General features: G+C 42.4%; 1 protein-coding gene across 2 annotated transcripts in view; it reads right to left on the minus strand.

Moving 5' to 3' along the window:
* The window catches only part of LRRC28 (leucine rich repeat containing 28), a 116,849-nt gene that overhangs the window by 23,298 nt on the left and 78,766 nt on the right, over positions 1 to 14,785 (minus strand). For both annotated transcript variants that reach the window (XM_084759661.1, XM_084759660.1), the window contains one exon: positions 4,802 to 4,904. In XM_084759661.1, the coding sequence (XP_084615787.1) occupies positions 4,802 to 4,904 (103 nt within the window). The remainder of the gene's footprint in view (positions 1 to 4,801; positions 4,905 to 14,785) is intronic.

Here is a 14,785-nt window from a genome sequence, read left to right on the forward strand (position 1 = left end):
TTGTCTTCTGACAACACGCAATACCACTGAGCCTGGAAACACGCACTTGTGTGCACACACACAGAGATACACACATGCATGCACGTGTGTGCGTAAACACACACACACACACACACACACACACACACACACAGAGATTGATATTGATATTGAGAAACTTTTAAAATGACTTGAATTCTCTTCTCAAAGGCATCCAATTCACCCTTCCTTATAGCAAAAACATCTTTTCAGTTTTATTCTTGAGAATGGGCCACAGTCGTCCTATTCTTTACATGCCACAGAATTCTGAACTGCATCCTAGACATTAACGCCTAGACTGCAGGGACTCTAGATTTTATTATATTCCTCTAAGGCTTAAGGGAAACAGTAAGTAATTTACTTTGTTGGAGTCAAAATATAAATTTTATCTTGAGTGATGACAGCTCAAGTAACACTTTTGTTAGATGCAATTAGGCTGCTCTGGGCCTGTCTTAAGGAGGTGCAATTTGGATATTCAAATATTGTTTTGAATGTAGGAAGCTCTTACACACACACAAAAAAAGTTTGTGAATAAAGGAAACTATTAGAAGAACGGGCGGCCTACAGAGTAAGAGTCTCAGCTACCTGTACTTAACAGGGAGTTAATATCCAGAGTTTATATGAGGAACTGCAAAAATTAAACACAAGCGCTCCACAAAAATGCCAACCAATAAATGGGTTAGCTGGGTGTGGTGGTCCATGCCTTTAAGCTCAAGAGGCAGAAGCAAGCTGATCTCTATGAACTCAAGGCTAGTCTTGTCTACATAGTGAATTCCAGCCCAGGTTGGGTTACATAAGTAAGATTTTGCCTCAAAAATAATGACTGAACAGACAATTATATATATATAATATATATGTATATGTGTGTGTTGGGTTTTTTGTTTTGTTTTGTTTGTTTTGTTTTGTTTTTTGGAGACAGGGTTTCTCTGTTTAACAGTCCTGGCCTCACTTTGTAGACCAGGATGGCCTCAAACCCATAACAATCGCCTACCTTTGCCTGCCTGACCGCACCCCACCCCCAGTACTGGGATCAAAGGCATGCACCGCCACGCCCAGCTGGTCAATAAATATTCTAAAAAGCACAAAGCATCCTTTGCCATCAGGGGAATGCAAATTAAAACTGCTTTGAGATTCTATTTCACCCCAGTCAGAATGGCTACCATCAAGAATGCAGAGGACAACAAATGCTGATGAACGTGTGCCATGAGACTCAGCTGGCACACTCCTGGGTGTGTACCCCAGACGATCCCTACACAGAGACATGTGCACATCCATCCTTATTGCTCTAGTTTCCATATCTAAGATGGAACCAGCCCAGATTCTATCAACAGATAAATAGATCATGAAAAATATAAACTTTTCAGAAAATGGAGGATCTGGAAATTATATTAACCTAAGAAACCCAGACTCAGACAAGTATTGCACACTGTCTCACATGTGGATCCTAGCGTTCAATGTGTATGTGTACGTGGCCATGTGGGTACAGTTAGTAAAAGCAGAGACTACCAGAGAGGGGAAGAGAGAGGTGCTATGGGGCACATGGAAATGAGCCTGGAAAAGGGCTGGGGGGGGGGAGAGGATAAACAAAAAACAAATTATGCTCGAAACACAATTCTTTGTATGCTAATTCAAAATAAATAATTTCCAAATGTATTATAGCTTAATAAGTCTATTTATGATATATTAGCAAATAGCTTTCACTGATTGGAAATTAAAAAACTAAAACTGGTCTGTTACCTAAAAATTTTTTTAGTCCATGGTTCAATTCTATTATCCTGAGTAACTATATAACAAACCATTCAGTCACTTAATGAAACTGCCCCCAGGTCCAGCCAGAAGCGTCCATGTACAGGTGTTTGTTGTCTTCTCCTCACACCACGTGCTTTCTGGACAAATAGCCCATGTGGGACCACTTTTACCACTAAGTGCTCCTCACACTCAAATGTGCTACACACCACCCTCTAAAACCCTAGCTTGCACTGCAATACTCTTTCTGCGCGCTCATTCCTGTAGTAAGAGACAGACAACCCCAGAGAAAACAGCACTCATGAAGCTGGCAAAGCGCACGAATGAGGTGACACGGTGGCAGCCAGTTGGCCTCCCCTTGGCTCTCCCGGGCCCTTCCTTTTTTCATGAAGATGGCGGACCTATGTAATCTACAGGATTTAGCAGGTGACCCTGAGCTGGGACACTGAGGTTAGTCCATGCTGTGGGTGTCAATCCTCCTCTCTCAGAGTACTTACTATTTGCACTGTATTTTTGCCAGAAAAAGCATTTGAAGTCTTTGTTTTTCTAGTCACTTCTAGCACAGTCCTGACATGCTAGTTGGTTCTCAGTATTTGAACAACAAATAAACACACAATGAGCAGGGACTGACTTTATCCACATTTCTATAAATATCAAAGTTAATTTCATGAGACTTTTGAAACTTCTGTCAATAATTTTTTGTTTATATTTTTATGTCTTTTTGTATGTTTTATACTCTATTCTCTAGTCTCCCCCAGAGTTGTGACATACATACATACATACATACATACATACATACATACATACATACATACACATACACACAACATAAGCAAAATACTATCAATGAAATATCTAAGACAGCATTTCTCTATATGTCATATATACATATATTATAGACCGGATTCTTGCGTTAAGTTCTATGGGTCCCTAAGGCTGTGTCACTCTGTACTGCTGGTGCAGCCGAGCAGAGCTGCTGTGCTTTTGTATCTCAGCCCACAAGGCAGCTGGAAGCAACATGTGCAAGAGTGAAGGACCAAGTGAATAGAGCCTGTGTGTCAGTTCACACAGCATCTTGTACAGGTCCTTTCTGTAACAGTTGTTCCCTGATCTCCAGCTGCACGTCAGGGCCATCAGGGCTGGCACTGTGTCACTTTGCTCATCGTGGTATTTGATGGAATTTGCCCACTAAACACCCAACAGATGAACATATTACCCACATTCCTGTTCAAACAAGCTCCCTTGCTAGACCTCACAGGCACGCACACCTTTCCTTCCATCAGGACCTTCTCTGTCTTTCCTCCCCTCTCCTACAGAAAGGCAGGAAAGAGCAGGACTCTGGCTGGGAATGGGTACCTTGGCTTTTGTTTTATTCTGGGTAGAAAAAAGAGGGAAAAGTTATACCTCTCTACAGCACCCCTAGAATTTTGGGAATGTTCTGCCATTTAACTACTACTCATAGTAGTACCATTTTTAGCCATAAATTACGCTGAATGACCTACAAAGGAGGAATGGCTTAGGGATCCAATGACCAGAACACTCAAAGTTTTGTGTTATGCCAACAGACTACGTGGAGCACAGTGTATTCACAAGCTGGACCCACATACTCCAATACTGGGTGTTATGTATGTCCTATTACTATCAATGAGGGAAGCTCCTAACAATATGAAGAAAGCACAGACCACTAACTAACACTTCATTTATCTTTTTCCTAACTATTTCTCCAAAGGTTTGGCATTCCCCTAAAATCCACTACCATTGCTGTTGGTACAAACTCAAAGATGAAAAACACTCTCTACTCATCTCAAACAGAAGATTCTGGCAGTCAGTAATAGCTATCTAAACAACAACTATTCCCTAACTGACCTTTCAGGGCAGCCTGTGGGGGTCAGTGCCGGAGCTTGCTTACGTCTTCTTTACTAAGGACTGAGGTCAGGCTATAATAAAGCCCTTTAAGAACTCACTAGATTTTGGCTATATGGTGTCACAACTGTGGCAAAGTCAGCTGTAGAAAAGCCACTCAGCTAAAACCTGTAACACGATCTATTGTTCCTGCTTCAAGAAGGTTTTGATTTCATCAGCCTGAGCAGGCTGAGTTCATCTAGGCTTCCCATGATAACAAATGTGCCTTCTTCCTAAGGGAACGGCACGGTTCCTAGGATGGCTGTCTCTGGAGCAATCAGCACTCACTACCCATTCCCTGGAGCCAGGCCAACACAGAAACAGCTGTCCTCTCTGTGTTCAGTATCACCGCCTATCTTCTCGCTGAGCTACAGGGAGTGTGAGTCAGGCTGTGCAGCTGGCTGGGAGTGAGAAGGAGTCAGATGTGTTAGTTATGTCATCTCAGAGGTGTCCCTTTGGCTGCTGGGGTGGGGAAGTAAGCTGGAAGTGTGGCAGTTCTTTCACCTCACACCACATGGAAACACTTCATTTCAGGTGCTTGTGCTGTCCCACTACAGGGAGGCTGAGGCCACCTTCCTGAAAGCACCCGAGAAGGGGATTATTGTTGCTCTGACTGAAACATCTGCTTGGTGGCCTGACTCATGATTCATAGGAAGAGACTAGGTCTGCTGCTGAATTCTACGTACAATTGGTAACAATCTTAGATGAAAGGCAAACACTACAGCAAATGGTCTATGCAATCACGGCCCACGGAAGATAATTGTTTCACTTAATGCCAATTCCTCTCCTTTCTAGAGTTTATAATGGTATGTGTGGCAATGGAGTCATACACCAATCTTCATGCTCTAGGCTTAAATACACCCAAGTCTGTCAATAGAGACAGAAGCAGAGCTGTCTATGGTGAAAAAGAAAAGATAAAATGCACGCTCTCACACTTTTCCTTAGACTGTAAAGTTACCACTGATTGCACACATCCTGCCAGCTGAACTCAAAAGACAATATTCTAAACTGTTTGCCTGATAGTCTTAGTTCATAAAGATATTTGGTTTAGCATATTAAGGGCAAAGATAAAATTAAGTAGACTCATCAAAGCTAGCACATCTACTCTGAAATCCGGACTGCGAAGCGGCCTTACCCACTGCAGCCGATGACTTTGTTGTAGAGATACGATGGCAGGCCTTTCAGGTGGATGTTGTTGTCCACGTACACGTACTGCAGTTCTCGAGAGCGACCTAGATCTGGAGGACAGGGAACAGTGCTGTAACTCCTTTAGGAATGAGCCGACGGTATGAAATACAAAATGTAATGCATGACATCATAAGTAACACCAAATTTCTATTATGGAAGAACAAAAATGAGTGCTTGACTCTGAGTGTAAACTTACGGCAGTTGTAACATTGGCTTTTGTGTCAGAAAACATACCGTAGAAAACTTACTTAACCTAAACTTTGATTTTTAAACTGGAAGATGAAATTATCAGCAGTAGAATATTTAATTTCTTCTCACATAAAACTTCTTTGACATTTTATAAACAATTTCAATTGTCTTGTTATAGGACCCTCATTTTCTCCTTTGGGTCCACAGAAAATGTGATACAAAGTAAGGTGACAGGTCAACCTAAACAAACACCTGTTTTGAATCCATTCCTTCTTAAAACTTGATTTTACGTTGGACAGTGGTGGCGCATGCCTTTAATTCCAGCATTCGGAAGGTAGAGGCAGATAGATTTCTATTACTTAAAGGCCAGCCTGGTCTAGAGTTCCATAACAGCCAGGGCTACACAGAGAAACACTGTCTCAAAAAAACCAAAAACCAACCAACCAAACCCTTGATTTTACTTTTACATGTATGTGTGTGATCCTGAACGCATGCCTGTGTAGTACATGTGCAGTGACTACAGAGGCCTGAAGAGGGCATTGGATTCCCAAGAACTGGAATTGTGAGGTTTATGACTCACCATGTGGGTGCTGAGAATTGAATTTGTATCCTCTGAAAGAGCAGCCAGTGCTTTTAAGCAGTGTGTGTGTGTGTGTGTGTGTGTGTGTGTGTGTGTGTGTGTGTGTGTTCTCTCAGTGAACTGAACCTAGCACTCACCAACTGGGCTACAATGGATGGCCAGAGTCTCTGTCTTCCCCCAGCACTCAGACTTGCTTATAGAACCATGCCTTGCTTTTTATGTGAGTGTTGGGAATCTGTCAGCTCCCCAGTTTGTACAACCATTTACCTAGTAAGTCTTTGCCCCAGCACCTACTTCTGCCCTTTGACAAAGATTCTTTGCTTGGCTGAACTTTAGTCAAGCTCTTGAACTTTCTGTTATGTCCCTCTGTGTACTTCCTTGTAAAATCCAATTTTAATGATGAGCCCTGCTCAGTCAGTTTAGCAAGAACTACCCCCTCCTGTCTGCTGATTCTCAAGCTCAGCCTCCGTCATCCCTTAGGGGATTTCTGATCAGGCTGGCTCACTGCAGGAAGAATACTGTTAAGTCAGGAGCCTCTTTACCCTCTTAGCTGTTTCCTATCCACTGACCCTAACCCTACTGACCTTTACCCTGCTACTCAAGTGTCCCGATTTCTATTTGCCCTCATTGTATCTGGAGTTGTCCCAATCTCTCTTCTATGGCAGACTCACAGCAGGGGTCTACTTGCTTTAAAAGCTGTCACTGAATACTTGTTCTCCTTAGGCATTACAAACATCAAGATTCTCATCGGCCCTGTGATGATGACTCGAGGTAGGTGACGAGGGGTGGATAGTCGAGGTGGTAAGAGTCTGCCTAGAGAGGAGCCAGGCATATATGGGAACGAGTGATTCTTCTGCAGCTGCTGGATGAGGCAGAAGGCACCTGTCACTCAGAGGTAGCAAGGCAATGAAGACAACAAAGAGTGGAAAGAGCTCCAAGTGAGAAAATGAGGGAAGCCATATCCTCTGAAGAAGCACTTTCAAGGCCCAGGTCAAACCTTCCATGGTTCCAGCTTTGAGCCTATACAAACATCCTATATTGTCTTAAAATCTTCCACAAAATTCTACCCAACAGTTTTAGCACTGCCCATAATATTACCATGGATCTTGTTTGCAAACATCACATAGTTACAATGCAATGGCAACTTTTCTACCATTCTTTGTTCTGGCCTTCCTAACTGAATTCTTCTGTAAGGATGAGTCATGCTGAGGTCCCCTCACCCACAACAAAAGCCCAAACTCTGTGGGATAGGTGGACGCTGGTTCCAGCTCCTCTCCTCTCGGTTACTCTGTTTGTTTGTTTGTTTGTTTGTTTGTTTGTTTTTTGAGACAGGGTTTCTCTGTGTATCCCTGGCTGTCCTAGACTCACTTTGTAGACCAGGCTGGCCTTGAACTCACAGCGATCCACCTGCCTCTGTCTCCCAAGTGCTCGGATTAAAGGCGTGCGCCACCACGCCTGGCCTTTAGTTACTTTCATAATGAATAAAATTTGGCTTTGCAATGCAAACTTTCAAAAAAAAAAAAGGAAGAGTCATCTTTTAAGAATATTTTTATTCAAGCATAGATTCACAGACCACTCTACTGTAAAGAATAAAAACCCAGTACCACTGTCAAATTGTCCTGTGGCACAAATGCTTCAGTCTCAGCAATTAGGAATGATGATGCACTTTGCTCTAAGTTCTTTTAACAAGTCCTCATTCTTTTCTGACCATTTCAAGACATTCTGGCATTGTAATACACTGCAGGCTCGGCTCACAACTTCTCTGCCAAAGCTCTGAAGCTGACTTCTCCAAGGAGTCGTATTTCCTCTTCCTGAAGAAACCATCTATGAACCAGGCGTGTCCATGACTACTGAGACATAGCACTTGGAGATCTTGGTGTCAGGGAAGCATGCATGTACACTGACCCTCATAGACATGCGTCTCAGTTACTGGAGATGTTTCTAGCATAGCTCCGAGGAGTGAGTCTGCTACGTCAGACTCTGCCACTGCCCATGTTCCTTCAGAGAGTATGTCAGTCTCAAGTCCCACTCCCACTGTGAGTGAGAAAGCATCCCCTCACCCACAGGAAGCAATTAGTATCATATTTTTATATTTTTGCTAATTATTGCTAAGAAACAGAATATCAGGTTTGTTTACATCATAATTTTTTAGTTGAGTATAAGCAAACAATTAAAAATTGAATTTCTGTAAATCCACCCCCACCCCATTTTCTACCAGGGTCTTGGAATTTTTGCCTTTCTTTTTTTAAGGGAAAACTCCATGTCTTTATTATATATTACTCATATTTTCCTTCAGTCTGTCAGTTGTCATTGACTTTGTGGATAAGTGTTTTGTTACACAAAAGAATTATAAGCCAACCCCCCCCCCCAATCCCTTCCCCTGTATTAGGAAGGCTAAGGCAGGAGCATGTGAGTTTGAGGCCAGACTGAACTACACGGTGACTTCAAGACCTCCTTGGACATTTAGCAAGACCATGTCTCAATAAAACAAATGTCAAAAATCAGAATATTAAAAGCTTTTAATGCAAATTCACCAAGCTTCTCCCCCTGCCTCTGGACTTGGAGACAGCTGGGCGGGCCTGTCCTGTGACACACAGGGCTGAGGCACACTTCATCTGTTCCCTGTCAGCACTGCGGGGTGTCCCTTCCATCCCGCTCCTTCCCCTCTTTCTCTTTCCCTTTTGGTAGTTATTATGCTCATAACCCAGTTCAAATCTATTCTTATGTTTAGCATAAAATACTTAAGCATTAAACATTTATGTTTAGCTAGTAATTTATTCTTCCATTTCTGAATTTTTTCTTACTTTTACACCAGAAAGGAAAAAAAAAAAAGATCTCTAAGATGGCTTAGTGGGTGCTGCCTGCCAAATATGATGATTTGAGTGTCACCCTCAGAATGACACAGAGAAGGAGAGAACTAACTCCTGCCTGTTGTTCTCTGACCTCCACACATCCACCATGACACACACACACACACACACACACACACACACACACACACACACACACACACACACCCCACATGAATAATAAAAAATCTCTCAGGGTATCAAAAGGGAAAGAGTATCACCAAGTGCTCAGATTCCAGACTTTCTAACTGCTGCTAAATTAAGCTCCAAACGTGTGAAGAGACAATGAGAAAAAAGCACTATCCATAAATCCCAGTGGCTGTGACACTGGCACCCGTGGGACTAGGAGGGATCTCTGTGCCTCAGCAAGCTCATATTCGAAATGGCACAATACTGCCTGCTCCCCAACTTTATCAGGTGTAAGGATCATATGAAAAGAATCTCAAGTTTAAATAATTATATGCCATATTTTTAAAGTATTAAAATATGTATTACCAAAATACTAAGAACTGTTTTCTTAGTGAATCAAAAAATTCTACACTTAGAAAACAGGTAAGAAAAATATCAACTGATCAATACCATATTTTATTAACAACAAAAAAGGCCTCAGAAATCCACTAAAAAATACCTGTTTCCTCACAATTTCTTTGACAAATGTTTTTAAACAGACAGAAATATTAGAGAGTTTAAAGGCATATAGAAAAAATTTTAAAGATTTATTTATTATGTATACAGTATGCATCAGATCACATTATGGATGGTTGTGAGCCACCATGTGGTTGCTGGGAATTGAACTCAGGATCTCTGGAAGAGCAGTCAGTGCTCTTAACCGCTGAGCCATCTCTCCAGCCTCAAGAAAACTTTTAAAAGAAAAGCTTCATTGATCAATTATATGTGGGCTGCTCATGGTGGCACATGAGTTTAATCCTAGCACTTGGGAGGCAGATGCAGGTGCATAGGATCTCTATGAATTCAAGGCCAGCCTGGTCTAAATAGCAAGTTCAGTGAGAATTTGTCTCAAAAACAAAACATGAAAATTATAAATGGTCTCTACTCTCAGATTTACATTTCTGAGCCCCAGAGGGCTCAAGGAAAGCCAATAGAAGATTCCTGGCTTGGACTTGAACAGTAGTAAGGAAGGCATGGAGCACACTTAACAATTAGGAAAGGAAAGGTAGAGAGTAGAGTCAGAGCACCTGGGTTTGAATCTTCATTCTTCTTCTTACTAGATATGTGGCCTGAGGAGCTCATCTGTATATTAAGGAAAATAAAACTGTCTCCCAAGCTTGGTAAGAATGACTAGGTTTATAAAGGATCAAGTAGGAGTCCTGGTACAGAGCCTTCTCTAGTATATGACAGCTATTATTCTCATTATTATTAGTAAGTGACACACTGAGAATTGTGGCCAATTTACAGAGAACTTTCTTTGGCATGCAGCAAGGGTACTAACACTTTTCTACACTTTAATTGCATAGAAAGAGTTGGAGGCTATAGCTTCTGGAGATGAGAATTCATCCCTTCAAGCCAAGGACACAAAATGGGACATGGCAGAGGAAGCACCTCTCTGCTCTAATATACCCCACGGGAAAAAAAGCCCCCATGCAAATTAAATGAGGTGACATGCAGAGATCACACCACAAAGTTAAATACACACTGACACTTGCTACTTCTTACATAGCTTAGCCTTCTCCCCGCTTCTTGCTTTATGGGGAAAAGATGTCTAGTTAATGATTTAAAAATACTATTAGCTTACATTCTATCTTAGGAAGAATCTGGCTGGTACATCCTGAGCACTTCATAATTTATTACATATGCCCCTAACAGAGGATACTATTTTGTGCAACAGCTGAATCAAAACTAGTATCAATTGTGTTAAAACCTATTACATATTAGTGCCACTTAATCTTTCCAAGTAGCACAATCTGGGGTGGGGGGCAGAGAGAGAGAGGGGGGGGGAGGGGGAGGGGGAGGGGGAGGGAGAGGGAGAGGGAGAGGGAGAGGGAGAGGGAGAGGGAGAGGGAGAGGGAGAGGGAGAGAGAGAGAAGGCACAATGATGCTCTTAATGTGTTTAGAGTCCGAGCTGCCTGGACCCTGGCTCTGCACTTGGTGACTGGATTCTGATTCAGTCTCTTCCTTTGCTGTACAATGAGGATGACACTGTAACAGCCCACAGATGTGTGATCCACGGCACTGGTGTGTGTGGTGCCAGGGTTGATTGCACAGTAACTGGTGCCCAGCACATCTTGGTCATTCACCACCCTCTTCTGAATGTAGAGATCAGAAAGAGTGGCAATCCTGAAGAGAGCCAGGCAGCTGTCTCAGCTGACACAGCGCAGCCTGCTGGTGAGGGTGAGACAGCCCCATGTTTGGCAAGACCCTATTCTGAGAGGGCTGTGCTCTGGCAGCCTCAGGAAAGCATGCTCTAAGCTGGCCAGAAGACCGTCAGCTGGCAGGGCTCCCAGGCCAGAGGACTAGCACTGTAAATAACCGCGGCTGAAGCATGAGTGTCTGCTGCATGCAAAGGCCTTGAGAATGCTTTTCACCCAGACCAGCCGGAAACTCGCTGCTCAGGCTTGTGTCAAACTCATGGCAATCCTCCTGCTTCAGCCCCTCAATTCTAGGATTACAGGCATGAGCCCCTATGCCTGACTTGGTTCTTACGTTCTTTTATTAATGTAACATACTTGTGTTATTTCTTAGGTTATTTATTTTATGTGTATGCAGGTGCACCAAGGCATGCCTGTTCTTATGGAAATCAGAAGAAGGCATTAGATCCCCTGGATCTGAAGCTGTGAGTCACAGATGGTTGTGAGCCACCGTGGGGTGCTGGGAATTGAACCCAGGTTCTCTGAAAAGCAGTATGTGCTCTAAACCACTCCACCATTGCTCCAGCCCCTGGTTCTTATATTCTTAAAACAGAAAATCTTCACTCAATGATAGGCTTTAGAAGAGACTATTTACCTACTAGCTAATAAGATCACAGTTTATTTTCTTCTTTTGATTGATATTATTTATTCATATTAATCCACCAATATTCTAGGCTAAATAATAAAAGAACATTTTTCAAAACTTGGGTACTTGGGAAGCAGAGACAGGTGGGTCTCTGAGCTTAAGGACAGTCCGGCCAACATAGTGAGTTCTAAGACAGCCATGGCTATGTAGGGAAATCCTGTTTCAAAAACCCCAAACACATAATAAAAAAGCCTGGTGAAAAAGGCTCAGTATGTTAAACTTAGAAAGCCCAGATTTTAAAGCCATCAATAACTTTTCAGGTTTCTCTGTGAAGCCCTTACTGTCCTAGAACTCACTCTGTCCTCAAACTCACAGAAATCCACCTGCCTCTGCCTCCTGAATACTGGGATTAAAGACATACATCATCCAGGGCTTCAGGTTACTTTTAAAATAACTGTACCATACCTCAAGTAGTTCCTTCTTTTACAGACTCACAGATCAAAGTGTGGTGTTTAGAAATTAGCAAAAGCTAAGAGTCCTGCACAAACCCCAGTTCTTTTCCTTTTTTCCAACCTTAAGGCTCTGGCATATGCAGTCCACATGGCTGTAGGGACAACAAGCACCTCTGTGTTCCGGCTATTGCTCTCTTAACCACACAGTATAAGCAAGCACAGGGTGATGCATGCCAGAACAGAACAGCGTCTGTGTTTATTATACCTTGACTAGTATAAAATTCTTTTAATTATCAAAAGATAATAATAAAACCCCTTAAACGAAAAGATGGGGCTAAGAAAACCAAAGCATCAAAGCAGCAGATCAAAACCGCCTGCTTGGAACTCTCTGGCAGCGTCCACCCAGTCACTATAGTTCAGTAAGCCAGACATCCAGCACTACAAAACACAGGGTTCTCCACACAACCCACGCTCCAGACTCCATTACACCTTTCACACAGTCATAGTCACTGATATAGCCAACTTTCACAAGATAAAACTTCAGGGTTGGCAAGATGGCACAGTGGGTAAAGCGCTTGCACCAAGCCTGACGATCTGAAGTGGTTCCAAGTTCCTACGTGGTAAAAGAGCACCAGCTCCAGCATGCTATCCTTGGACTGTGCAGTGTGTGCATACATGCATGCACAGAGGCGGGAGAGGAGGGGAGGAGAGGAGACACATTTAACAAAACCCTTGCACAATGGCTTGTGGCTGAGATGGCTCCTACGCTGTAGATCATAAATGATTGTTAAAACAAGCTTATTACAATAGATTTGACTGGTGGAAGGCTTCCTTTGCTGTTGGCTTAAACAGTCACACTCCATGGTCTCTATTTCCGTTGCATGGGTCAAGTAACAGAAACCATAAGCAATGGGCTAGGGACTGTACAAGAAGTTTTGGGGCACAAACATTAAGACATATTGTTTATCATTTTTATAGTCTGATGTAAGAACAAAAGTAGTTCGTGCTGATTGTAATTTATGAAGCATTTACACAGTGGTATGCATTTTACATGTATCTTACAGAATTATGACAATAGTGCTGTTGAACATGTATTATTACCCTATTACTGGTAATTAGATTTAATAACTTTCCTATGGCCACATCCATGAAGCTATTTAAGTGCAGAACTGGAACTGCGGGCGTAAGTGCCTGCTTCAGCATGAAGTGCGCTGGGCAGCCCTTTTAGTAGGCCTCACACAGAAAACAGGGGTGGTACCACCCAGAGAAGGCATGGATGTTGAAGGAACATATCTCAGGCATCCAACTGTGATGTCAGAGCTGGCTCTGTAAGAGGCATTGCCAAGGAAACAAGTGAGGAACAAATATTGCTTTTCTTCCTTTAAAATACCAGGAGACTAGTAGGTAAGTTCTGACTCACAGACTTCAGGTAGAGATATGAAGGGTGAGACGATCTCCTTTAGGGGGATCCTTAGGAAGGACATGTGCCCAGCATGATGGGGAGTTGAGGACTCAGAAAACACACTGGCTAGTGCCATGGCCGACAGCCAAAGAGCAGACTGTCTCTGCTCTGAGGCATCCTGAATGGTTGGACTTGGGCCTGTGTTTTAAACTTGGAACAGTGTCTGATAGAAACACCAGATTCCTACTTTTAAGTCAGTTAACGACATCATCCAGATGCTGCCAGCACTGCACATTCTTGTCACTGTTCGAAAAAACTGTAAATGCCAGAACCCAAAGAACAAAAGTTTTGCTGGTGAGTATCTGGCTCCAGGCTTACCCTCTCGGCACTTAGTTTTCTAAATTTCACATCTGTAGCTTTCTATGAATGGGTGACAGGCTATTTGTTTGCTTGTTTGAGATAGAATTTTATGTAGTCCAGGATGCTCAGTCTCATTATGTGACTAAGGACGACCTCAAACTCCCAATTCTCTTGCCTTTACCACCCAAGTGCTGGGATTATAGACATGTACCACCCCATCTGGCTTTGTTTTGTTTTTAATTGGTACTTTCAAGAGACAGGGCTTGATTTTTCCACCCCACCAAATCCTACTCGAGCTTAGCAAAAAATACATCTTTGTCCATATAAGCTCAGCTAATCTCAGTGTGCTTTCTCATTACATAATAGCATAGAAAGTCAACATCTTACCCATCCTCACAGAAGCCACATTAAATAATCTCTGTTAGCTGTCTAAGAAAATCTAAAGCCAAAGCAAATACCTGGAAGGACAATGTAGCCCTATCATGTGACAGCAGAAAGGGATCAGACAAAGAAAATGACTTTTATCACAAATATTTACAAAAGGGAGCACTGAACATCAATTATGCATTCCTCCCTTCACCTTCCCTCTCTTCCTACTCCCCCCTTCCTCTTCTCCCTCAGTGCCCAATACAGATGTATACATATGGGAGTCAGAGGTCAGCCTCAGTGTTGTCCCTCAGATGCTGTTAATCTTGTGTTCTGAGACAGGCTCTCTGCTGGCAAAAAGCTTACTAAGTAGGCCAGGCTTACATGTGTGTGAGAGCCACAACCCAGCTCTCTCATAAGGTTCTGGCTTGAACTTGGGTGCAAGCACTTAGTCTGAGCTACATCCCTAGTACAAATATCCATTTTCTTGAAGAAATATGGATTCCAGAATTAAAACTTCACTCTTAAAACAAAATATTTATGGATTTTAATTAATAGATCAATTCCCTCCCATATCTTCCCATTAATAACTTTTGGAATTTATTATCAAGGCTTTTTCCTCATTATTTCTACTTTGTAATTACTTTAATTTCTTTTTGAGTTTTTCATTGTATTAACATTTTTCCTTGATTACAGACCTATCCAACATTATTCCCATAGAAAAAAACTTTTTGGCCTCATGTTTAGGTTTCCCTGTAGAAAGCTGTTATCCCACTTTGAG

This window comes from Acomys minous, assembly GCF_964271855.1.
Source record: "Acomys minous genome assembly, chromosome: 2".
Taxonomy (NCBI): Eukaryota; Metazoa; Chordata; class Mammalia; order Rodentia; family Muridae; genus Acomys; species Acomys minous.